General features: G+C 38.6%; 1 protein-coding gene across 1 annotated transcript in view; it reads left to right on the top strand.

Annotated features, from left to right (window-relative positions):
• Positions 1–376: 376 nt before the first annotated feature.
• The window catches only part of LOC119524233 (monocarboxylate transporter 8), a 50,686-nt gene continuing 24,565 nt past the window's right edge, over positions 377–26,497 (top strand). The window contains exon 1 of the mRNA XM_037822879.1: positions 377–471. Coding sequence (XP_037678807.1) covers positions 390–471 — 82 coding nt within the window. The 5' untranslated portion in view covers positions 377–389. The remainder of the gene's footprint in view (positions 472–26,497) is intronic.

Genomic DNA, 26,497 nt, shown 5'->3' with positions numbered 1-26,497 from the left:
TCGTGAACAATGTATACCCCTCCATTTATTTAAGTCTTTAATTTTCTAAGCATTGTTTTGTAATTTTCAGTGTAGAGGCCTTGTACAACTTTTATCGAATTTATTCATAAGACTTTCAATTTTTGATGCTATGGTAAGTGGCTTTTTAAATTTTTATTATTCATTCCTAGTATATAGAAATACAATTGGTTGTTGTACACTGGCTTTGTATTCTGTGAGCTTGCTAAACTCACTTATTAGTTCTAGTAGTTTTTATGTAGAGTCTTTAGAATTTTCTATATAGATGATTATGCTGTCTGTAAATAGAGAATTTTGCTTTCTCATTTCCAATTTTTATGTCTTCTATTTCTTTTTCTCTCCCAATTGCCCTAGCTAGAACTTCCAATACAATGTTGAATAGAAGTGGCAAGAGTGGACACCCATGCCTTGTTCCTAATTTTAGAGGGGATGCATTCAGTCTTTCACCATTAGGTATGATGTTAGCTATAAGTTTTCCATAGTTGCCATTTATAAGGCTGAGAAAGTCCCCTTGTATTCCTAACTTGCTGAAAGTTTTTTATCTTGAATGGATAATGACTTTTGTTAAATGATTTTTTCTGCATCTATTGATATGATCTTATGGTTTTAAAATACATATTTAAATTTTTAGTCTGTTATGCTGAATTGCATTGATGGTATTTCTGGGATAAATACCACTTGCTCATTATGTTTTCTTCTTTTTACATATTGTGAGATTCAATTTGCTAAACTGTTCTTAAGGTTTTTTGCAACTGTGTTTACGATAGATATTCATTTGTGATTTTCTTGTGATACCTTTGTTTTTTTAAATCAGGGTATTACTGGCCTCAGAATTCATTGGGAAATATTCCCTTCTCTTCTATTTTATTGAAAAGTTTGTGAAGAATTGGCATTATTTCTTCCTTAAATGTTTAGTAAAATTCACCAGTGACACTATCTTGGTTACCCCTCAATGATTCTTAAAGGCCCTTTCATCTTTTACATTCTGTAATTCTAATAAGGCCCCTGTCATCAATACTTATGTTTTAGATGTGTGGTCTATCCATCTGTCTTTTTCTTTCTGGTCTCAATATATCTGTCATCTGCCTCTTTCTGCTGAGCTCCATCAGGTAAATGTCTGACAATCTGAATCTGCAGTTGCTGGGCCAACATCCTCAGAGAAAGCTGAGGAAATGGTTTCAATCCACAGTTCCTCCTGGTACTGGTGGTTTGGGCTTAAATAGCCTTTGCTGCTAGAATATATAACTGACCATTGCTCCATATCAGTGGGCACCAAATCAGTGAGCCATAGGCTACCCCTAAAAGACTGAGGCAGGAATCAGAAAGCCAGCATTTCCAGACTTGGCATGGGCACTCTTAAGGGTGGGTCTCTCTGGGCCTCAGTCTATCTGTTAAATAAAGAACTAGAACCTTAGATCTTCCAGTTCCACAAATGGAAGTAAATAAACAAGTGTAGCATGGGAAAGGAGGCCAAATAACTGAAAAAAGGGTTTAATAAGACAACTTATGTTTCCAGTTATTATTTGGCTTTACAAGTCTTGAAAGCAAGTGTTCTAAAGTAAAAAATAGGTATCCCACCTTCTGGTTGACCAAGAAGGCAGCATAAGACACTCCAAGATGCCATTATACCATAGAATCTTTGAGCTACTAGTAAAAAACTGGCAGACACATCTTCCTTAAAACTCTGGAAAATAATTAAAGGGTCACAGTAACTGGGCCAGTGATGAATCAAGAAAATCAAGCTTTGAAAAGGGTAGGAGAAGCTCATATTACCCTTGCAGGCCCTTTTCCCATCCTCTCAATGGTGCAGGGTGGACCTGGCCTATGCTCCCATTGTGAGTCCCTGGCCCTCTTCCAGATGGAGCAGAGTAGGCCTTATGTACATACTGGGATGCCTGCATGTCAGTGTCATCTATAGATGACAATACATCAGTGGCAGCCTGAATGACTGAACCAGAGGGCATCTTTGGCTTGCCCTCCAGAACTTGCTCTGCAGACAGAAGCAGCTTGTGGACAGCTGAAGCAGTGTAAGGAACAACTAAGTCAAAGCAGCCTGGGACAAAGGATTACTTGCTTCAAAACATATAATAGAGCACCCAGGAAAGGCAGAAAGTCTATTTCTTAGGGAGTAGAGGGGACATTCAGATTCCTGTAAATGGGGTAATTCCTAAGGCCATGAGTGAAAACAAGTCCAGGAAAATATGCAGGATCAGAAAAGACAGGCAGGACCCTGAACTTCTTTTTCACCTAAGGCTGATCTTGGTAGAAGGATTAAACACTGAAGGAGTGCACCAGCCAACAGAGAGCCAATTTTCAAAGATTGAAATGTGTTCTTTGTGTTGGTCTGTTTGATTTTGTTTGCTCCTGGCACTCAAGGAAATCTCTGTCATATTACTAGCTGATACACACTAAAGGAACAGACAGCTCAGGGGCTGAATCCCAGAGTAAACATATTAAAATGTTAAAATGGACAGTGTGCCACAAAAGATTACAAGACAAACAAAGAAAACAGAAATGATAGTCCATCTAAAGAAACAATATAAAAATTAACAAGCCGTTTATAAAGAATACAAAAGTTTGGATATACTAGAAAAAATTTTAGTAAATGATCTTCAATATGCTCAAGGACATAAAGAAAAAATGGAGAAATAACTAAATGATATCAGAAAAAATGTTGAAGGAACAATATCAGAATCTCAATAAAGAGACAGAAATTTTTAAAAGGAACCAAACAGAAATACTAGAGTTGAAGCCTTCAACAACCAAAATGAAAAATTCCTTAGAGGGTTTTAACAGCAGATTGGAGCTATCAGAAGAAAGAACCAGTGAACTCAAAGACAAACAATTGAAGTGATTCAGGCTGAGGAACAGAAAAAAAAGAATGAAAAAAGTGAAGAGAGCCCAAGAAACCCATGGGAAACAATCATGCATACCATATAGCCATGTAGTTGTCCCAGAAGAAGAAAGAGACGAAGGGGCTGAAGGACTATTCAAAGAATTAATGGCAGAAAAAATCCAAAATTTAATGAGAGACATGAATGTACACATTTAAGACGTCCAATAAACCCCAAACAGGATAAACTTGAAGAGAACTCTGCCCAGAAATACAGTAATCAAACTGTCAAATGCCAAGGACAAGGACACATTTCTGAAAGCTGCTAGAGAAAAGCAACATATTGCATACAAGGGAGTCCCAAAAAGATTCTGTTCTGATTTCTCATCAGAAACCATGGAAGCAAGAAGCCAGTAGTACAAAATACTTACAGTGTTAAAAGAAAACAATTGCCAACCAAGAATATTATATCCAGCAAGACTCTTTCAAAAGTGAGGGAGACACTAAGACATTCTCAGGTAAACAAAAGCTGAAGGAGTTTGTCACCACTTGAACTTCCCTATAAGCAATGCTAAAGGGAGTTCTTCAGACAGAAAGAAAAGGACAGTAGACAGTGGATTGAAGTGGTATAAGGAAAAAATGATCTCCAGTACAAATATAGGTAACTACAAATGCCAGTATGATTGTATTAAATTTGTGGGTATGTAACTCACTTTTTACATCTTAGATGTTCTAAAATGTAAATGAATAAAATGCAAATGATAAATCTATGGTTTTGGACATGCAATGTATACAGATATAATTTGTAAAAAGATAAAAATGGTGGGGGAATTAACGGGTATAGGAACAATATTTGTGTATGCTATTGAAGTTAAGTTGATATCAAATCAAATGTGTTTGCTACAGGCTTAGGATGTTAAATTTAAAACCCATTGAAACTACAAAGAAAATATCTGAGCAATATCTGAATGAGAAGGGACCCAAAATAGTACACTAAAAAAATGAAAAACTGAATGTAGGTGTTAATTGAAGAACTGAGTAGCAAAAAAAGAGGTATAAAACTGACAAAGACCAAATAGCAAAATGGTAGAATAAAGTCCTGCATTATCAATAGTTACTGTAAAGGTAAATGGATTAGATTCTCAGTCAAAAGGTGTCAGAATGGATAAAAAGAGCAGGACCCAACTACATGATCTTACAAGAGAGTCACCTTAAATTCAAAACACAAATAGGTTGAAAGTGAAAGGATGGAAAAATACACCATGCAAATAGTAACCAATAGAGAGCTGGGGTAGCTATACCAACATCAGATAAAATAGATTTTAGGTCAAAAACTGTTAGGAGGGACAAAGAAGGTCACTATATACCAAAAAAAGTGTTCAATTCAACAAGAAGACATAACAACTATAAATATATATGCACCTAATGGCAGAGCCCCAACATATATGGAGCAAATATTGACAGATTTGAAGGGAAAAATAGGTGGTTCTACATTAATAGGATGAGACTTCAATACACCACTTTCAATAATTGATAGAACATCTAGACAGAAGATAAATAGGGAAATAGAATATTTGAATGATACTATAAAACAACTAGCCCTAACAGACATACATAGAACAATTCACCCAACAACAACAGAATACACATTCTTATTTAGTGCTCATGGATGATTCTCCACGATAGATGATATATTAGGTCACCAAACAAGTCGGAATAAATTTTAAACTGATTGACGCTAGAAATCAGTAATAGACAGAGAACTGGAAAATTCACAAATATGTGGATATTAAACAATACACTCCTAACCTATGGGTTAAAGAAGAAATCACAAGGGAAATTAGGAAATATCTTGAAGCAAATGAAAAAGAAAATACAACATACAAAACTTATGGGTTGCAGCCAAGTCAGTGCTTCAAGGAAAATTTATATCTCTAAATGCTTACATTAATAAAGAGACCTCACCTTGCAATTGGAGGATCTAAAAAGAGAAGAGAAAACTAAACCCAAAGCAAGCAGAAGGTAGGAAATAAAGATTAGCTGAGAGATAAACAAAATAGAGAATTAAAAAAACAATAGCATCAATGAAACCAAAGTTGTTTTTGGGAAAAGAAATAAAATCAACAAATCTTTAGCTAGACTGACAAAGAAAAAAGAGAGGACACAAATAACTAAAATAGAAATGAAAGAGGGAAATTACTACTGACCCCACAGAAATATAAAGGAGAGTAGGAGGATAGTGTGAATAATTGTATGCTAACAAACTAAACAAAAGAAGAAATGGACAAATTCTTAGAAGCACACAAACCACCTATGCTGACTCAAGAAGAAATAGCTCTCAATAGAACAATAACAAATAAAGTCATTGAATCTATATTTAGAAAAAAAACCTCCCAACAAAGAAAAACCAAGGCTCAGATGGCTTAACTTGTGAATTTTACTAAATATTCCTGGAGGAATTAACACAATTCCTTCTCAAAACCTTCCAAAAAATTAAGTAAGGCACATTCCTTACTCATTCTGAGGCCAGCATCACTTTGGTTCCAAAGCCAGATAAAAATACCACAAGAAAATAATATTTTGGACCAATATCCCTTATAAATGCAGATGCAAAAATCCTCAACAAAATACTAGCAAACTGAATCCAACAGCATATTAAGAGAATTATACACCTTGATTGAGTGGATTTATCCCAAGGATGCAAAGGTTGTTCACCATAAAGAAATCAATTAATTTAATACACCACATTAATAGAATAAATGGGAAAAAGCACAAAACCATCTCAGTTGATGCAGAAATGGCTTTTGACGAAATCCAGCAACTCTTCTTGAAAAAACAACATTTATATAGAGGCATTATTCACAATTGCCAAAAGATGGAAACAACCCAAGTGTCCACCAACAGATGAATGGATAAACAAAATGTGGTATGTATGTACATGGAATATTATTCTGCATTAAGAAGGAATGAAGTCCAGAAGCATGCAACATGGATGAACCTTGAGGACATTATGTTAAGTGAGATAAGTCAGACACAAAAGGACAAATATTATATGATCTCACTGATATGAACTAATTATAATATGTACACTCATATACATAAAATATAGAATATAGGTTGCCAAGATATAAAATGAGGCTAAAGAATGGAGAGTGATTGCTTAATATGTACAGAATATTTAACTAGGTTGAACTTAAATGTTTGGAAATGGATAGAGGTGACGGTAGCATGCTATCATGAGAATGAATAACAGTACTTAATGGTCAATGAATGTGGTGGAAAGGGGAATTTTAGAGTCATGTATGTCATCAGAAGGAGAGCCAGAGGTTAAAACATGGGAATGTACAACACAGTGAATCTTGTGGTGGACAATGTCTGTGATTAACTGTACAAATATAAAACAGTTCTTTCATGAAATAGAACAAATGTACACCATTATTACAAAGAGTTAATTATAGAGAGGTATATGGGAGAAAATGTACCTATTGCAAACTATGGACTATAGTTAACAGCAATATTTTAATTCTTTCATCAACAGTAACAAGTATACCACACCAATAATATGGGTCAATAATAGGGGGGAGTAGGAAGGGGATAAGGGGTATGGGAGGATTTGGGTTTTCTTTTTTACTTTTATTTATTTTCTGGAGTAATGAAAATGTTCTAAAATTGATCATGGGGATATATGCACAACCATGTGATGATACTGTGAGCCAGCTGTTGTATACTTCAGATAGTTTGTATGGTGTGTGAATATATCTCAATAAAACTGCCTTAAAAAAACACTCAAAACTAGGAATAGAAGGAAACCCCCTCAACATAATAAAGAACACATGTGAAAAACCCACGGTTAACATCATTCTCAATGGTGAAAGGCTGAAAGCTTTCTCCATAAGATCAGGAACAAGACAACTGTCGCCGCTGTTATTCAATATTGTACGGGAAGATCTAGCCAGAGAAATTAGGCTAGAAAAGGAAATAAAATCATCCAAATTGGAAAGAAGAAGTAAAACTTTCCCTATTTGCTGAGGACATGATCTTATAGGTAGAAAACCCCAAAGAATGCACAAAAGTTACTGGAAATAATAAATGAATTCGGCAATGTGACAGGGTACAAAATCAACATGTAAAAATCAGTCGTGTTTCTATACACTATTAATGAACAATCAAATTTGGAAACCAAGGAAAAAAATCTATTTACATTAGCAACAAAAAGAATCAAATGTCTAGAAATAAATATAAACAAAGATGTAAATGATTTGTACATGGACAACTTCAACACATTACTAAAAGATAATATATGTGAGGCGGGGCAAGATGGCAGACTGGTGAGCTGTATGTTTTAGTTACTCCTCCAGGAAAGTAGGTAGAAAGCCAGGAACTGCGTGGACTGGACACCACAGAGCAATCTGACTTTGGGCATACTTCATACAACACTCATGAAAACGTGGAACTGCTGAGATCAGCGAAATCTGTAAGTTTTTGCGGCCAGGGGACCCGCGCCCCTCCCTGCCAGGCTCAGTCCCGTGGGAGGAGGGGCTGTCAGCTCGGGGAAGGAGAAGGGAGAACTGCAGTGGCAGCCCTTATCGGAAACTCATTCTGCTCATCCAAACTCCAACCATAGATAGGCGGAGACCAGACACCAGAGAATCTGAGAGCAGCCAGCCCAGCAGAGAGGAGACAGGCATAGAAAAAAAACAACACGAAAAACTCGAAAATAAAAGCAGAGGATTTTTGGAGTTCTGGTGAACATAGAAGGGGGAAGGGCAGAGCTCAGGCCCGAGCTCAGGCCCTGAGGCGCATATGCAAATCCCGAAGAAAAGCTGATCTCTCTGCCCTGTGGACCTTTCCTTAATGGCCCTGGTTGCTTTGTCTCTTAGCATTTCAATAACGCATTAGATCTCTGAGGAGGGCCCTTTTTTTTTTTTTTTTTTTAATCCTTTTTTCTTTTTCTAAAACAATTACTCTAAGAAGCCCAATACAGAAAGCTTCAAAGACTTGCAATTTGGGCAGGTCAAGTCAAGAGCAGAACTAGGAGAGCTCTGAGACAAAACGCAATAATCCAGTGGCTGACAAAATTCACTAAATACCACAACTTCCCAAGAAAAGGGGGGTGTCTGCTCACAGCCATCATCCTGGTGGACAGGAAACACTCCTGCCCATCGCCAGCCCCATAGCCCAGAACTGCCCCAGACAACCCAGTATGACGGAAGTGCTTCAAATAACAGGCACACACCACAAAACTGGGCGTGGACATTAGCCTTCCCTGCAACCTCAGCTGATTGTCCCAGAGTTGGGAAGGTAGAGCAGTGTGAATTAACAAAGCTCCATTCAGCCATCATTTCAGCAGACTGGGAGCCTCCCTACACAGCCCAGCAGCCCAGAACTGCCCTGGGGGGACGGCACTCACCTGTGACATAGCACAGTCATCCCTCAACAGAGGACCCGGGGTGCACGGCCTGGAAGAGGGGCCCACTTGCAAGTCTCAGGAGCCATACGCCAATACCAAGGACTTGTGGGTCAGTGGCAGAGACAAACTGTGGCAGGACTGAACTGAAGGATTAGACTATTGCAGCAGCTTTAAAACTCTAGGATCACCAGGGAGATTTGATTGTTAGAGCCACGGCCCGTCCCTGACCGCCCAGAAACACGCCCCATATACAGGGCAGGCAACACCAACTACACACGCAAGCTTGGTACACCAATTGGACCCCACAAGACTCACTCCCCCACTCACCAAAAAGGCTAAGCAGGGGAGAACTGGCTTGTGGAGAACAGGTGGCTCGTGGACGCCACCTGCTGGTTAGTTAGAGAAAGTGTACTCCACGAAGCTGTAGATCTGATAAATTAGAGATAAGGACTTCAATTGATCTACAAATCCTAAAAGAACCCTATCAAGTTCAGCAAATGCCACGAGGCCAAAAACAACAGAAAATTATAAAGCATATGAAAAAACCAGACGATATGGATAACCCAAGCCCAAGCACCCAAATCAAAAGAGCAGAAGAGACACAGCACCTAGAGCAGCTACTCAAAGAACTAAAGATGAACAATGAGACCATAGTACGGGAGACAAAGGAAATCAAGAAGACCCTAGAAGAGCATAAAGAAGACATTGCAAGACTAAATAAAAAAAAATGGATGATCTTATGGAAATTAAAGAAACTGTTGACCAAATTAAAAAGATTCTGGACACTCATAGTACAAGACTAGAGGAAGCTGAACAACGAATCAGTGACCTCGAAGATGACAGAATGGAAAATGAAAGCATAAAAGAAAGAACGGGGAAAAAAATTGAAAAAATCGAAATGGACTTCAGGGATATGATAGATAATATGAAACGTCCAAATATAAGACTCATTGGTGTCCCAGAAGGGGAAGAAAAGGGTAAAGGTCTAGGAAGAGTATTCAAAGAAATTGTTGGGGAAAACTTCCCAAATCTTCTAAACAACACAAATACACAAATCATAAATGCTCACCGAACCCCAAATAGAATAAATCCAAATAAACCCACTCCAAGACATATACTGATCACACTGTCAAACACGGAAGAGAAGGAGCAAGTTCTGAAAGCAGCAAGAGAAAAGCAATTCACCACATACAAAGGAAACAGCATAAGACTAAGTAGTGACTACTCAGCAGCCACCATGGAGGCGAGAAGGCAGTGGCACGATATATTTAAAATTCTGAGTGAGAAAAATTTCCAGCCAAGAATACTTTATCCAGCAAAGCTCTCCTTCAAATTTGAGGGAGAGCTTAAATTTTTCACAGACAAACAAATGCTGAGAGAATTTGCTAACAAGAGACCTGCCCTACTGGAGATACTAAAGGGAGCCCTACAGACAGAGAAACAAAGAAAGGACAGAGAGACTTGGAGAAAGGTTCAGTACTAAAGAGATTCGGTATGGGTACAATAAAGGATATTAATAGACAGAGGGGAAAAATATGACAAACATAAACCAAAGGATAAGATGGCTGATTCAAGAAATGCCTTCACGGTTATACCGTTGAATGTAAATGGATTAAACTCCCCAATTACAAGATATAGATTCGCAGACTGGATCAAAAAAAATGAACCATCAATATGTTGCATACAAGAGACTCATCTTAGACACAGGGACACAAAGAAACTGAAAGTGAAAGGATGGAAAAAAATATTTCATGCAAGCTACAGCCAAAAGAAAGCAGGTGTAGCAATATTAATCTCAGATAAAATAGACTTCAAATGCAGGGATGTTTTGAGAGACAAAGAAGGCCACTACGTACTAATAAAAGGGGCAATTCAGCAAGAAGAAATAACAATCGTAAATGTCTGTGCACCCAATCAAGGTGCCACAAAATACATGAGAGAAACACTGGCAAAACTAAAGGAAGCAATTGATGTTTCCACAATAATTGTGGGAGACTTCAACACATCACTCTCTCCTATAGATAGATCAACCAGACAGAAGACCAATAAGGAAATTGAAAACCTAAACAATCTGATAAATGAATTAGATTTAACAGACATATACAGGACATTACATCCCAAATCACCAGGATACACATACTTTTCTAGTGCTCATGGAACTTTCTCCAGAATAGATCATATGCTGGGACATAAAACAAGCCTCAATAAATTTAAAAAGATTGAAATTATTCAAAGCACATTCTCTGACCACAATGGAATACAATTAGAAGTCAATAACCATCAGAGACTTAGAAAATTCACAAATACCTGGAGGTTAAACAACACACTCCTAAACAATCAGTGGGTTAAAGAAGAAATAGCAAGAGAAATTGCTAAATATATAGAGACGAATGAAAATGAGAACACAACATACCAAAACCAATGGGATGCAGCAAAAGCAGTGCTAAGGGGGAAATTTATAGCACTAAACGCATATATTAAAAAGGAAGAAAGAGCCAAAATCAGAGCACTAATGAATCAACTGAAGAAGCTAGAAAATGAACAGCAAACCAATCCTAAACCAAGTAGAAGAAAAGAAATAACAAGGATTAAAGCAGAAATAAATGACTTAGAGAACAAAAAAACAATAGAGAGGATAAATATCACCAAAAGTTGGTTCTTTGAGAAGATCAACAAGATTGACAAGCCCCTAGCTAGACTGACAAAATCAAAAAGAGAGAAGACCCATATAAACAAAATAATGAATGAAAAAGGTGACATAACTGCAGATCCCGAAGAAATTAAAAAAATTATAAGAGGATACTATGAACAACTGTATGGCAACAAACTGGGTAATGTAGAGTTAATGGACAATTTCCTGGAAACATATGAACAACCTAGACTGACCAGAGAAGAAATAGAAGACCTCAACCAACCCATCACAAGCAAAGAGATCCAATCAGTCATCAAAAATCTTCCCACAAATAAATGCCCAGGGCCAGATGGCTTCACAGGGGAATTCTACCAAACTTTCCAGAAAGAACTGACACCAATCTTACTCAAACTCTTTCAAAACATTGAAGAAAATGGGACACTACCTAACTCATTTTATGAAGCTAACATCAGTCTAATACCAAAACCAGGCAAAGATGCTACAAAAAAGGAAAACTACCGGCCAATCTCCCTAATGAATATAGATGCAAAAATCCTCAACAAAATACTTGCAAATCGAATCCAAAGACACATTAAAAAAATCATACACCATGACCAAGTGGGGTTTATTCCAGGCATGCAAGGATGGTTCAACATAAGAAAATCAATCAATGTATTACAACACATTAACAAGTCAAAAGGGAAAAATCAATTGATCATCTCAATAGATGCTGAAAAAGCATTTGACAAAATCCAAAATCCCTTTTTGATAAAAACACTTCAAAAGGTAGGAATTGAAGGAAACTTCCTCAACATGATAAAGAGCATATATGAAGAACCACAGCCAGCATAGTACTCAATGGTGAGAGACTGAAAGCCTTCCCTCTAAGATAAGGAACAAGACAAGGATGCCCGCTGTCACCACTGTTATTCAACATTGTGCTGGAAGTGCTAGCAAGGGCAATCCGGCAAGACAAAGAAATAAAAGGCATCCAAATTGGAAAAGAAGAAGTAAAAATGTCATTGTTTGCAGATGATATGATCTTATATCTAGAAAACCCTGAGAAATCGACGATACAGCTACTAGAGCTAATAAACAAATTTAGCAAATTAGCGGGATACAAGGTTAATGCACATAAGTCAGTAATGTTTCTATATGCTAGAAATGAACAAACTGAAGAGACACTCAAGAAAAAGATACCATTTTCAATAGCAACTAAAAAAATCAAGTACCTAGGAATAAACTTAACCAAAGATGTAAAAGACCTATACAAAGAAAACTACATAACTCTACTAAAAGAAATAGAAGGGGACCTTAAAAGATGGAAAAATATTCCGTGTTCATGGATAGGAAGACTAAATGTCATTAAGATGTCAATTCTACCCAAACTCATCTACAGATTCAATGCAATCCCAATCAAAATTCCAACAACCTACTTTGCAGACTTGGAAAAGCTAGTTATCAAATTTATTTGGAAAGGGAAGATGCCTCGAATTGCTAAAGACACTCTAAAAAAGAAAAACGAAGTGGGAGGACTTACACTCCCTAACTTTGAAGCTTATTATAAAGCCACAGTTGCCAAAACAGCATGGTACTGGCACAAAGATAGACTTATAGATCAATGGAATCGAATTGAGAATTCAGAGATAGACCCTCAGATCTATGGCCGACTGATCTTTGATAAGGCCCCCAAAGTCACTGAACTGAGTCATAATGGACTTTTCAATAAATGGGGCTGGGAGAGTTGGATATCCATATCCAAAAGAATGAAAGAGGACCCCTACCTCACCCCCTACACAAAAATTAACTCAAAATGGACCAAAGATCTCAATATAAAAGAAAGTACCATAAAACTCCTAGAAGATAATGTAGGAAAACATCTTCAAGACCTTGTATTAGGCGGCCACTTCCTAGACTTTACACCCAAAGCACAAGCAACAAAAGAGAAAATAGATAAATGGGAACTCCTCAAGCTTAGAAGTTTCTGCACCTCAAAGGAATTTCTCAAAAAGGTAAAGAGGCAGCCAACTCAATGGGAAAAAATTTTTGGAAACCATGTATCTGACAAAAGACTGATATCTTGCATATATAAAGAAATCCTACAACTCAATGACAATAGTACAGTCGGCCCAATTATAAACTGGGCAAAAGATATGAAAAGACAGTTCTCTGAAGAGGAAATACAAATGGCCAAGAAACACATGAAAAAATGTTCAGCTTCACTAGCTATTAGAGAGATGCAAATTAAGACCACAATGAGATACCATCTAACACCGGTTAGAATGGCTGCCATTAAACAAACAGGAAACTACAAATGCTGGAGGGGATGTGGAGAAATTGGAACTCTTATTCATTGTTGGTGGGACTGTATAATGGTTCAGCCACTCTGGAAGTCAGTCTGGCAGTTCCTTAGAAAACTAGATATAGAGTTACCATTCGATCCAGCGATTGCACTTCTCGGTATATACCCGGAAGATCGGAAAGCAGTGACACGAACAGATATCTGCACGCCAATGTTCATAGCAGCATTATTCACAATTGCCAAGAGATGGAAACAACCCAAATGTCCTTCAACAGATGAGTGGATAAATAAAATGCGGTATATACACACGATGGAATACTACACGGCAGTAAGAAGGAACGATCTCGTGAAACATATGACAACATGGATGAACCTTGAAGACATAATGCTGAGCGAAATAAGCCAGGCACAAAAAGAGAAATATTATATGCTACCACTAATGTGAACTTTGAAAAATGTAAAACAAATGGTTTATAATGTAGAATGTAGGGGAACTAGCAATAGAGAGCAGTTAAGGAAGGGGGAACAATAATCCAGGAAGAACAGATAAGCTATTTAACGTTCTGTGGATGCCCAGGAGTGACTGTGGTCTGTTGATTTCTGATGGATGTAGTAGGAACAAGTTCACAGAAATGTTGCTATATTATGTAACTTTCTTGGGGTAAAGTAGGAACATGTTGGAAGTTAAGCAGTTATCTTAGGTTAGTTGTCTTTTTCTTACTCCCTTGTTATGGTCTCTTTGAAATGTTCTTTTATTGTATGTTTGTTTTCTTTTTAACTTTTTTTTCATACAGTTGATTTAAAAAAGAAGGGAAAGTTAAAAAAAAAAAAAAAAAAGAAAAACAAGGAAAAAAAAAAAAGATGTAGTGCCCCCTTGAGGAGCCTGTGGAGAATGCAGGGGTATTCGCCTACCCCACCTCCATGGTTGCTAACATGACCACAGACATAGGGGACTGGTGGTTTGATGGGTTGAGCCCTCTACCACAGGTTTTAACCTTGGGAAGACGGTTGCTGCAAAGGAGAGGCTAGGCCTCCCTATGGTTGTGCCTAAGAGCCTCCTCCCGAATGCCTCTTTGTTGCTCAGATGTGGCCCTGTCTCTCTAGCTAAGCCAACTTGAAAGGTGAAATCACTGCCCTCCCCCCTACGTGGGATCAGACACCCAGGGGAGTGAATCTCCCTGGCAACGTGGAATATGACTCCCGGGGAGGAATGTAGACCTGGCATCGTGGGACGGAGAACATCTTCTTGACCCAAAGGGGGATGTGAAAGGAAATGAAATAAGCTTCAGTGGCAGAGAGATTCCAAAAGGAGCCGAGAGGTCACTCCGGTGGGCACTCTTATGCACACTTTAGACAACCCTTTTTAGGTTCTAAAGAATTGGGGTAGCTGGTGGTGGATACCTGAAACTATCAAACTACAACCCAGAACCCATGAATCTCGAAGACAGTTGTATAAAAATGTAGCTTATGAGGGTTGACAATGGGATTGGGAAAGCCATAAGGACCACACTCCACTTTGTCTAGTTTATGGATGGATGAGTAGAAAAACAGGGGAAGGAAACAAACAGACAAAGGTACCCAGTGTTCTTTTTTACTTCAATTGCTCTTTTTCACTCTAATTATTATTCTTGTTATTTTTGTGTGTGTGCTAATGAAGGTGCCAGGGATTGATTTGGGTGATGAATGTACCACTATGTAATGGTACTGTAAACAATCGAAAGTACGATTTGTTTTGTATGACTGCGTGGTATGTGAATATATCTCAATAAAATGAAGATAAAAAAAAAATGTAGCTTATGAGGGGTGACAATGGGATTGGGAAAGCCATAAGGACCACACTCCACTTTGTGTAGTTTATGGATGGATGAGTAGAAAAATAGGGGAAGGAAACAAACAGACAAAGGTACCCAGTGTTCTTTTTTACTTCAATTGCTCTTTTTCACTCTGATTGTTATTCTTGTTATTTTTGTGTGTGTGCTAATGAAGGTGTCAGGGATTGATTTGGGTGATGAAAGTACCACTATGTAATGGTACTGTAAACAATCGAAAGTACGATTTGTTTTGTATGACTGCGTGGTATGTGAATATATCTCAATAAAATGAAGATTAAAAAATAAAAATAAGAAGGGGTGTGGAGGGAAGCTGAGGTTAATACCAAGGTCAGTTAATATGAGGTGAAGAAAACAGCTTCTCAGCTATTTTATAACTAAGCAAGCAGCCAAAAGCCTAACAGGAAGGCAATTTTGGCTCTTCGTGGGTAGCTAGAACAAACGTGAGCCTGCTCCCCACCCCCACCATTTGCCAAAAAGCAGAGCTGAGGAAATGTATTTATGTCATGTGGGTTTTGAAATAGTCAAATCCATCTGCTTTAAATATAACTTTCTAATTTTGCTTAAACTTCAGAAATTTCCATATTTGTGCACCTTCATAATATATAGGGAAAGAAAAGGCAAAGAAACAAGTTTCTTGTTTGCTTGTTTTTAATATTTTAAGTGCTAATAAATCAACAACAGAGGCTGGCAGGGAGTTCCATATCAATGATGTGAATTAGCAGGATTTCAAACTGAAAAAGAAAAAAAAATCAGGAAACATTTTTCATGTCTGCTTAACTTCAGCTCAATGGGAAAATATCAACCTAGAGCAATTATTATACCCAATGGCCCTGCTGATTTCATGTTGTCATCAGAGGTGCCTACTCTAGTTCTAATCCTTAGAGATGTATGCTTCTTTTGAACTAACCAGGTAAAAATTTAGATAAATTCTGTAAGTACTGATAGTGCTGCTGTTTTATAATCACACTGAAGATACAATGTTAAGTGAAGCCCATAATCACAGAGAACTTGAACATTCAACATTTTCTTCTAAAAACAAGATTTCTAAAGTATTGTTTCAATATTACAATATCAGTGAGGTACTACCACCCTAACAGACTTTTTAAAATGTATTATAAATAATTACATAACTGAATAGAAAATGAAAAACTCTAAAAACACAAATTATTTACATTACTCTAAATTCACTTTTTGACTGACTCAATGAAAATTAGAAATAAACTAAGTGTCCATTTAGTGGAATTAAACAAACTGTGTTTTATCCATTCTGTGGAATACTATGCAGCCATTAAAAGGAATGAGACAGGTCTATAACTACGGAAATGGAAAACTCTCCAAGACATATTGTTATGTAAAAAGAGCAAGCCCAACAACTCATAGCGATTCTGCTTCTGTAAAATATGCATGTGAATCTGAACATATATTGTATTTAAGTGCTTAAGAAAAGATCTGGAAGAATATTTCCCAAACTGTTAAAAGTGATTTTGTCTGGGGACGGGGAAAGAAGTGAGCGATGCTTTGGGAGGATTTTCACATCATACTGGATGTATTGCTTCAATATTTTATAAGGCTGTATTTATATATCATTTGTGTGATAAAGATTTTAATAATGAAAAAAAAAAGATAATATATGGAAGCATCTTCAGGACCTTGTGTTAGGCAATGGTTCTTAGACTTCACACTAAAAGCTTAAGTGACAATAGAAAAAGCATATTAATGGAACTTCAAAATTAAAATATTTTATGCATCAAAAGACTTCATAATGAAAGTAAAAAGACAACCTACAGAATGGGAGAAAATATATGGAAAATACATGTGCTGGTTTGGATTTATTATGTCCCCCAGAAAAGCCATATTCTTTAATGCAATCTTGTGGGGGCAGACCGATTAGTCTGTTGATTAGGGTGGAACCTCTGACTGAATTATTTCCATGGAGGTGTGGACCCCACCCATTCAGGGTGGGTCTTGATTAGTTCACTGGAGTATTGAAGAGAGCCAGGAGCCAACACAGGCACTGACGCTGATGCTTGAAGACATTTGGAGATGCAGTCAGAAGGATGTTTGGAGATGCTAAGTTAAGAGATGAAGCCCAGAGTCTGCCCTGGGACCCCCAGATGCTTAGAGAGAAATGCCCTGGGAGAAAGAAGCAAGGATGCACAGGCGCTGAGAGAGAGGAGCTAAGACAAAAGCCCAGAGATATTTTGGAGAAAGCCATTTTGAAATGCAACCCGGGATCAAAGGACCAGCAATGCCAGCCATGTGTCTTCCCAGCTGAAAGACATGTTCCAGATGCCATCAGCCATTCTTCAGTGAAAGTATCCTCTTCTTGATGCCTTAGTTTGAACACTTTTATGGCTTTAGGACTGTAAATTTGTAACCAAATAAACCCCCTTTATAAAAGCTAATCCAATTCTGGTATTTTGTATTCTGGCAGCATTAGCAAACTGAAGCACCACATATCTGATAAAGGTCTAATACCCAGAATATATAAAGAAATCCTACAAGTCAACAACAAAAAGACAAACAACCCAATTTGAAAATGAGAAAAAAATACTTGAATAGCCATTTCTCTAGAGAATACATAGAAATGGCTGAAGAGCACATGAAAAAGTACTCAACATCATTAGCCATCTGGGAAATGTAAATAAAAACCACAGTGAGACATCATTTCACACTCACTAGACTGACTGCTATTTAAAAACATGGAAAATAACAAGTGTTGGAGAAGATATGGAGAAATAGGAGTACTGAATACACTGTTGGTGAGAAGGTAAAATGGTGCAACCACTGTGGAAGACAGTTTGGGGATTCCTCAGAAAGTTATGTATAGCATTACCATATGATCTGGCAATCCCACTTCTATGTGTATACCCAAAAGAATTGAAAGCAGGAACTTGGACAGATATTTACATACCGATGTTCATAGCAGCATTGTTCACAATTGCCAAAATATGGAAGCAACCCAAGTGCCCATCAACAGATGAGTGGATAATCAAAATGTGGTGTGTACATACAATGGAATATTATTCAGCCATAAAAAGGAATTGAAGTTCTGATGCATGCTACATGGATGAACCTTGAAGACATCATGTTGAGTGAAATAATCCAGACACACAAGGACAAATATTGTATTTTCTCACTTTTATGAAATAAGCAGAATATGCACAAAGTCTGAACCTAAAATATAGGTTACCTGGGCCTGGGTGGGGGTGGGGAATGGGGCATTAATTTTTAATTTTACAGCATCATTTTCTGGAATGATGGAAAATTCTTGGCAATGGATGGTAGTGATGGAGACACAACTTTGTGAATATAACCACTGGATTATATATTTGAATGTGATTAAAAGGGGGAAATTTTAGGTTGAATATATGTAAGTAGGATAAAATTAAAAAAAAACCAACCATACGACTGTACTACTCAACCAGTGAATCCTAATGCAGACTATGGACTATTGTTAATCATATAACTATGATAATATTGTTTCATCCATTGTAACAAAGTACCACACTAATGCAAGTGTTAATAATAGGGAAATCTGCAAGTGTGAGCAGGGTATATTAGAGCTCTGTATTTTATGCAAACTTACAGCTTCTCTAATAATTAATTATTAATTTATCAATTACAAAATAGTTCATCAGTGAGGGGAATGGAGAGTTATTGCTTAATGGTTACAGTCTGAAGTGATGTGAAAGTTTAGGTAATGGACATTGACAAAGGTAGCACAATACTGTGAATGTAATAATACCACTGAACTGAACACTTGATGTGGTTAAAATGGGAAATTTTGAATTGTTTATTTCTTGTTACAATAAAAATTTAGAAAAGAAAGTAGGTAGCCCATCAAATTTGGCATGTGATGAAACAAAGTGTGGGAAGATAAAAGTGGGGTTTCTTTAGATGTTGAATACTTAGAAAAGAAAGTACTGTGCATCTTGTCAGGAAGCAGGGGCCCTTGAATAGAGCCCTCTCTTCCCTCCTGCCATCCCCTTCACCTCTCTCTCCCATCTACCCCTTCCCAAGTTTTGGCCCTTTCCTTTGGCTTTCCTCCATCATTTCCTCATTTGAGCTTTTGTTAGTCCCCCACAACAACAGGGATTTGTGAAAGTCTGTAATTTATTTGGAGTATTTGGCTCTTAGAACAAACTCTCCCTATTTCGACTCAGGGGGAGAGCTCTCCCCTTCATGGGCTCAGAGAGGTTGGCTGTCAGCAGCTAAGGAATAAGGAATCTTGTCTTGCTTTTGAATTATTTTCTGAACAGTCTTACTGCACTTCAAAGACATTAGCCTGAGAGTCTAAGTAAGGAGCTGAAGCACTAATTAGGCACTTGAGTGAAAAGACTCTGAGGATGAGGAATCTCAAGGGTCAGTATACTTAGGAGGGAGCCAGAAAGTGCAGAGTTCTTCCCTTTTAGTGCCCCAGCCCAACAGATGCCCAGCTTGTCTGTGGTTGCTAAGAGGAGAGTAGGAGGTGGTAGCCTGTTGAATATAGACACTGTGTTTACTCCAGCTACAGGCTTTTCAGGGCCAACCCTCTGGGATACTTCACTCATCTGGGGGGTAGTGGTTGAGGCTGAAAAGAACTCTGGGAACCACCAGATGAAAGTTGCGGATGGTGTGTTTATATGTAGTTCATCTGCAAAGTCCCAAGGCTCTGTTGGAATTAGGCACTTGTTTAGCACTTCGTGCAGTTGTGGGTTGAAAATAATGCTTTCTGCCTGATGGGAAGTTGCAGGGCTCCACTTCTGATTTTGCCAAGTCTCAGTTTAGAAAGATGTTTCTGTACCTCCCCTGTTGAAGTCTAATTTTTAATCTTCCCAACTCTCCCACATCTCAGCAGCTTCATCAAAATCTCTTTGTCTTCCCCATATGGAAGTGGAAGATATTATAGGGAAAATAAAAAACTTCCTAGCTTTGAGTCCAAGGATTGTCAGAACCCTGGAAAATTTCTACCTCACTACTTGCATTTTCCAGAAAAGGAAACACTGCCAACAGAGATAAACCACAAGAATATTCATTTATCATCAACACGGTTATACTTATCATGATTACCATTATGACTATTGGCTCTTTTTAAATGTAGATATTACTTGATTATTTTTCTCTTACTAAATTTCTGCTGAGAACCTTTCTCACTAATAATCCTTTAATTCTTTTCTCTTGTATCATGCTATTCTTCAGTCAATAATCTAGCTATTAGACTGCATTTCTCTCCCTGAATGTAGCAAATTTTCTTTCACTTGGAATGTCTGGCATCTCTGAAAATCTTTAAATAGAAAGATTTACTCTGGTCATGATCCACAGGATTTAATTTTATTGCCCTACTGTACTTTGAGCTCCTTAAAGGCAAGGACTATATGCACTATTTTAGCATCCTCAACACCTGTAGGAGAGCCTAGTGTCTAGGCCAGAAAGGATAATAACTGTTGAATAAATGGATGCCACACATGGATGGCTATTTTTAAAATATTCATTTAACATTTAAAACTGAACCAAGAGTAGGGGGCAAGATGGTGGCATAGAGAGGAGCAGAATTTAGTTAGTCCCCTGGAGCAACTAATGAACAACCAGGAACAACTAATAAATAATTTGAAATAATTGCTGGGGGACAACTGTGACCGTCCACTCATCATACACCCACCTGGATTGGGAGGAATGTCTGAGATCGCAGCATAGAATCTGTAAGTAAAAACTGTGACTCCAAGCCAGGAGCCCCCTCCCCCATGGCAGGCTGAGCTACAAAACCTTGCTGTGATAGAGAACAGCACAGCACTCTCCAAGCAAGCGAATATAGCTCAGCTGAGCTCAAGGGGGGTTTTAATCAACAAAAGTGGAGTGCTGAATACAAGCTACAAATCCCCAACAAGCAGACAGAGGCTTTTAGTGATGACTGACCTTCAAGAACCAGAAGACTCATCTGTCCCAGGAAGAGGAGCCCAGAAGACCAGGTGTTACCTCTGGCCAATGAGTGAAAGTGGGGAGCCATGTACTAGCTCTAAAAGGGGGCTTTCTTTCCCTTTTTCTCTCTCTTAACCTGAGAGGCTCGGAGGAGAGAGCCATAGCCATTTTCAGTTTGCAGTGCTCTGACCCAGACGGGGTGGAGATAACAGAGTCAGAGAGACAATTCAAATGCAGATGATAACTCCCTAGGGGGTGTATCTTCCTTAAGAGTAAGGAAGTGGGGCCCAGCTTTCCCTTCAGAACCAGACCCCAGAGCATGGGGGAAAATGGCCAAAACAGAAACTTAAGGAAGCCACACCTCCTTTCACCAGTCTGGAGTGACAGGCTGACAGGCGCCACCTGCTGGGCAGGTTAGGAAAAGCACAGTGACTGACAACCTCACAGGTAATTCTGACATTCCTCTAAGATACACCCTGAATATAACCCCATTCTGAGAAACTGAACCTGTTCTGGTCTGGGTAATTCTGAATGGGCTAACCAAGGAAACCAGATGCATAGACAACAGAAAACTACAATCCATACTAGGAAAAATGAAGATATGGCCCAGTCAAAGGAACAAATGCACAACTCAATCAAGATACAGTTGAGATATTGTTTCATTTTAATGAAATTATCTATTAAAGACTTTCAAAGAAATATGTCAAATCAAATCAAAAACCAAATCAATGAGTTCAGGGAAGATATGACAAAAGAGATGAAGGCTATAAAGAAGACACTGGCTGAACATAAGTTAGAAATCAAAAAAACAATGGGCAGAATCTATGGAAATGAAAGGCACAACACAAGAGATGAAAAACACAATGGAGACATACAACAGCAAATCTCAAGAGGCAGAGAAAACACTCAGGAACTGGAGAACAAGACACCTGAAATCCTACACACAAAAGAACAGATAGGGAAAAGAATGGGAAAAATATGAACATATCAGGGAATTGAATGACAACATGAAGTGCATGAATGTTCATATCATGGGTGTCCCAGAAGGAGAAGAGAAGGGAAAAGGGCAGAAGCAATAATGGAGGAAATAAGCAATGAAAATTTCCCATCTCTTATGAAAGACATAAAATTACAGATCCAAGAAGCGCAGTGTACCCTTAACAGAATAGATATGAATAGACCTACACCAATATACATAATAATCACATTATCAAACATCAAAAGCAAAGAGAATCCTGAAAGCAGTAAGAGAATAGTGATCCATGAGATACAAAGGAAGCTTGATAAGACCATGTGCGGATTTCTCAATAGAAACCATGGAGGCAAACAGGAAGTGGGGTGATATATTTAAGATACTGAAAGAAAAAACCACCAACCAAGAATCCCATATCCCCCAAAACTGTCCTTCAAATATGAGGGAGAATTTAAAATATTCTCTGACAGACATTGAGAGAGTTTTTGAACAAGATACCTTTGCTACAGGAAATGCTTAAGGCAGCACTACAGATGGGAAAAGACAGGAGTGAGAGGTTTGAAACACAGTTTTGGGTGATGGTAGCACAGCAATGTAAGTAAACTGAACAAAGATGACTGTGAGTATTGTTAAAAGAGGAAGGTTAGGAGCATGTGGGACACCAGAAGGAAAGAGGAAAGATAAAGACTGGGACTGTATAACTCAGTGAAACCTAGAGTGCAGAACAATTGTGATAAAATGTACAAATATGTTTTTACATGAGGGAAAACAATTGAATGTCAACCTTGCAAGGTATTAAAAATATGGTAGTATTGGGGAAAAAATACAATCAATGCATACTAGAGACTATAGTTAACAGAAACATTGTATTATGCTTCATTTAATGTAGCAAAGGCACTATACCAAAGCTAAATGCCTCTAAGAGGGGGACATAAAGGAGGGTTATGGAGGCGGGGCAAGATGGCAGACTGGTGAGCTGTATGTTTTAGTTACTCCTCCAGGAAAGTAGGTAGAAAGCCAGGAGCTGCGTGGACTGGACACCACAGAGCAATCTGACTTTGGGCATACTTCATACAACACTCATGAAAACGTGGAACTGCTGAGATCAGCGAAATCTGTAAGTTTTTGCGGCCAGGGGACCCGCGCCCCTCCCTGCCAGGCTCAGTCCCGTGGGAGGAGAGGAGGGGCTGTCAGCTCCGGGAAGGAGAAGGGAGAACTGCAGTGGCAGCCCTTATCGGAAACTCATTCTGCTGATCCAAACTCCAACCATAGATAGACGGAGACCAGACACCAGAGAATCTGAGAGCAGCCAGCCCAGCAGAGAGGAGACAGGCATAGAAAAAAAACAACACGAAAAACTCCAAAATAAAAGTGGAGGATTTTTGGAGTTCTGGTGAACATAGAAAGGGGAAGGGCAGAGCTTAGGCCCCAGCTCAGGCCCTGAGGCGCATATGCAAATCCCGAAGAAAAGCTGATCTCTCTGCCCTGTGGACCTTTCCTTAATGGCCCTGGTTGCTTTGTCTCTTAGCATTTCAATAACCCATTAGATCTCTGAGGAGGGCCCTTTTTTTTTTTTTTTTAATCCTTTTTTCTTTTTCTAAAACAACTACTCTAAGAAGCCCAATACAGAAAGCTTCAAAGACTTGCAATTTGGGCAGGTCAAGTCAAGAGCAGAACTAGGAGAGCTCTGAGACAAAACGCAATAATCCAGTGGCTGAGAAAATTCACTAAACACCACAACTTCCCAAGAAAAGGGGGGTGTCGGCTCACAGCCATCATCCTGGTGGACAGGAAACACTCCTGCCCATCGCCAGCCCCATAGCCCAGAACTGCCCCAGACAACCCAGTGTGACGGAAGTGCCTCAAATAACAGGCACACACCACAAAACTGGGCGTGGACATTAGCCTTCCCTGCAACCTCAGCTGATTGTCCCAGAGTTGGGAAGGTAGAGCAGTGTGAATTAACAAAGCCCCATTCAGCCATCATTTCAGCAGACTCGGAGCCTCCCTACACAGCCCAGCAGCCCAGAACCGCCCTGGGGGGACAGCACTCACCTGTGACATAGCACAGTCATCCCTCAACAGAGGACCCGGGGAGCACGGCCTGGAAGAGGGGCCCACTTGCAAGTCTCAGGAGCCATACGCCAATACCAGGGACCTGTGGGTCAGTGGCAGAGACAAACTGTGGCAGGACTGAACTGAAGGATTAGACTATTGCAGCAGCTTTAAAACTCTAGGATCACCAGGGAGATTTGATTGTTAGAGCCACCCCCCCCCTCCCTGACTGCCCAGAAACATGCCCCATATACAGGGCAGGCAACACCAACTACACACGCAAGCTTGGTACACCAATTGGACCCCACAAGACTCACTCCCCCACTCACCAAAAAGGCTAAGCAGGGGAGAACTGGCTTGTGGAGAACAGGTGGCTCGTGGACGCCACCTGCTGGTTAGTTAGAGAAAGTGTACTCCACGAAGCTGTAGATCTGATAAATTAGAGATAAGGACTTCAATTGGTCTACAAATCCTAAAAGAACCCTATCAAGTTCAGCAAATGCCACGAGGCCAAAAACAACAGAAAATTATAAAGCATATGAAAAAACCAGACGATATGGATAACCCAAGCCCAAGCACCCAAATCAAAAGAGCAGAAGAGACACAGCACCTAGAGCAGCTACTCAAAGAACTAAAGATGAACAATGAGACCATAGTACGGGAGACAAAGGAAATCAAGAAGACCCTAGAAGAGCATAAAGAAGACATTGCAAGACTAAATAAAAAAACGGATGATCTTATGGAAATTAAAGAAACTGTTGACCAAATTAAAAAGATTCTGGACACTCATAGTACAAGACTAGAGGAAGTTGAATAACGAATCAGTGACCTCGAAGATGACAGAATGGAAAATGAAAGCATAAAAGAAAGAATGGGGAAAAAAATTGAAAAAATCGAAATGGACCTCAGGGATATGATAGATAATATAAAACGTCCAAATATAAGATTCATTGGTGTCCCAGAAGGGGAAGAAAAGGGTAAAGGTCTAGGAAGAGTATTCAAAGAAATTGTTGGGGAAAACTTCCCAAATCTTCTAAACAACATAAATACACAAATCATAAATGCTCAGCGAACCCCAAATAGAATAAATCCAAAAAAACCCACTCCGAGACATATACTGATCACACTGTCAAACACAGAAGAGAAGGAGCAAGTTCTGAAAGCAGCAAGAGAAAAGCAATTCACCACATACAAAGGAAACAGCATAAGACTAGTGACTACTCAGTAGCCACCATGGAGGCGAGAAGGCAGTGGCACGATATATTTAAAATTCTGAGTGAGAAAAATTTCCAGCCAAGAATACTTTATCCAGCAAAGCTCTCCTTCAAATTTGAGGGAGAGCTTAAATTTTTCACAGACAAACAAATGCTGAGAGAATTTGCTAACAAGAGACCTGCCCTACTGGAGATACTAAAGGGAGCCCTACAGACAGAGAAACAAAGAAAGGACAGAGAGACTTGGAGAAAGGTTCAGTACTAAAGAGATTCGGTATGGGTACAATAAAGGATATTAATAGACAGAGGGGAAAAATATGACAAACATAAACCAAAGGATAAGATGGCTGATTCAAGAAATGCCTTCACGGGTATAACGTTGAATGTAAATGGATTAAACTCCCCAATTAAAAGATATAGATTCGCAGAATGGATCAAAAAAAATGAACCATCAATATGTTGCATACAAGAGACTCATCTTAGACACAGGGACACAAAGAAACTGAAAGTGAAAGGATGGAAAAAAATATTTCATGCAAGCTACAGCCAAAAGAAAGCAGGTGTAGCAATATTAATCTCAGATAAAATAGACTTCAAATGCAGGGATGTTTTGAGAGACAAAGAAGGCCACTACATACTAATAAAAGGGGCAATTCAGCAAGAAGAAATAACAATCGTAAATGTCTATGCACCCAATCAAGGTGCCACAAAATACATGAGAGAAACACTGGCAAAACTAAAGGAAGCAATTGATGTTTCCACAATAATTGTGGGAGACTTCAACACATCACTCTCTCCTATAGATAGATCAACCACACAGAAGACCAATAAGGAAATTGAAAACCTAAACAATCTGATAAATGAATTAGATTTAACAGACATATACAGGACATTACATCCCAAATCACCAAGATACACATACTTTTCTAGTGCTCATGGAATTTCTCCAGAATAGATCATATGCTGGGACATAAAACAAGCCTCAATAAATTTAAAAAGATTGAAATTATTCAAAGCACATTCTCTGACCACAATGGAATACAATTAGAAGTCAATAACCATCAGAGACTTAGAAAATTCACAAATACCTGGAGGTTAAACAACACACTCCTAAACAATCAGTGGGTTAAAGAAGAAATAGCAAGAGAAATTGCTAAATATATAGAGACGAATGAAAATGAGAACACAACATACCAAAACCTATGGGATGCAGCAAAAGCAGTGCTAAGGGGGAAATTTATAGCACCAAACGCATATATTAAAAAGGAAGAAAGAGACAAAATCAAAGCACTAATGGATCAACTGAAGAAGCTAGAAAACGAACAGCAAA

This window comes from Choloepus didactylus, chromosome Y (genome assembly GCF_015220235.1).
Source record: "Choloepus didactylus isolate mChoDid1 chromosome Y, mChoDid1.pri, whole genome shotgun sequence".
NCBI lineage: Eukaryota > Metazoa > Chordata > Mammalia > Pilosa > Megalonychidae > Choloepus > Choloepus didactylus.
This window is presented reverse-complemented; position numbering and strand designations above follow the sequence as displayed.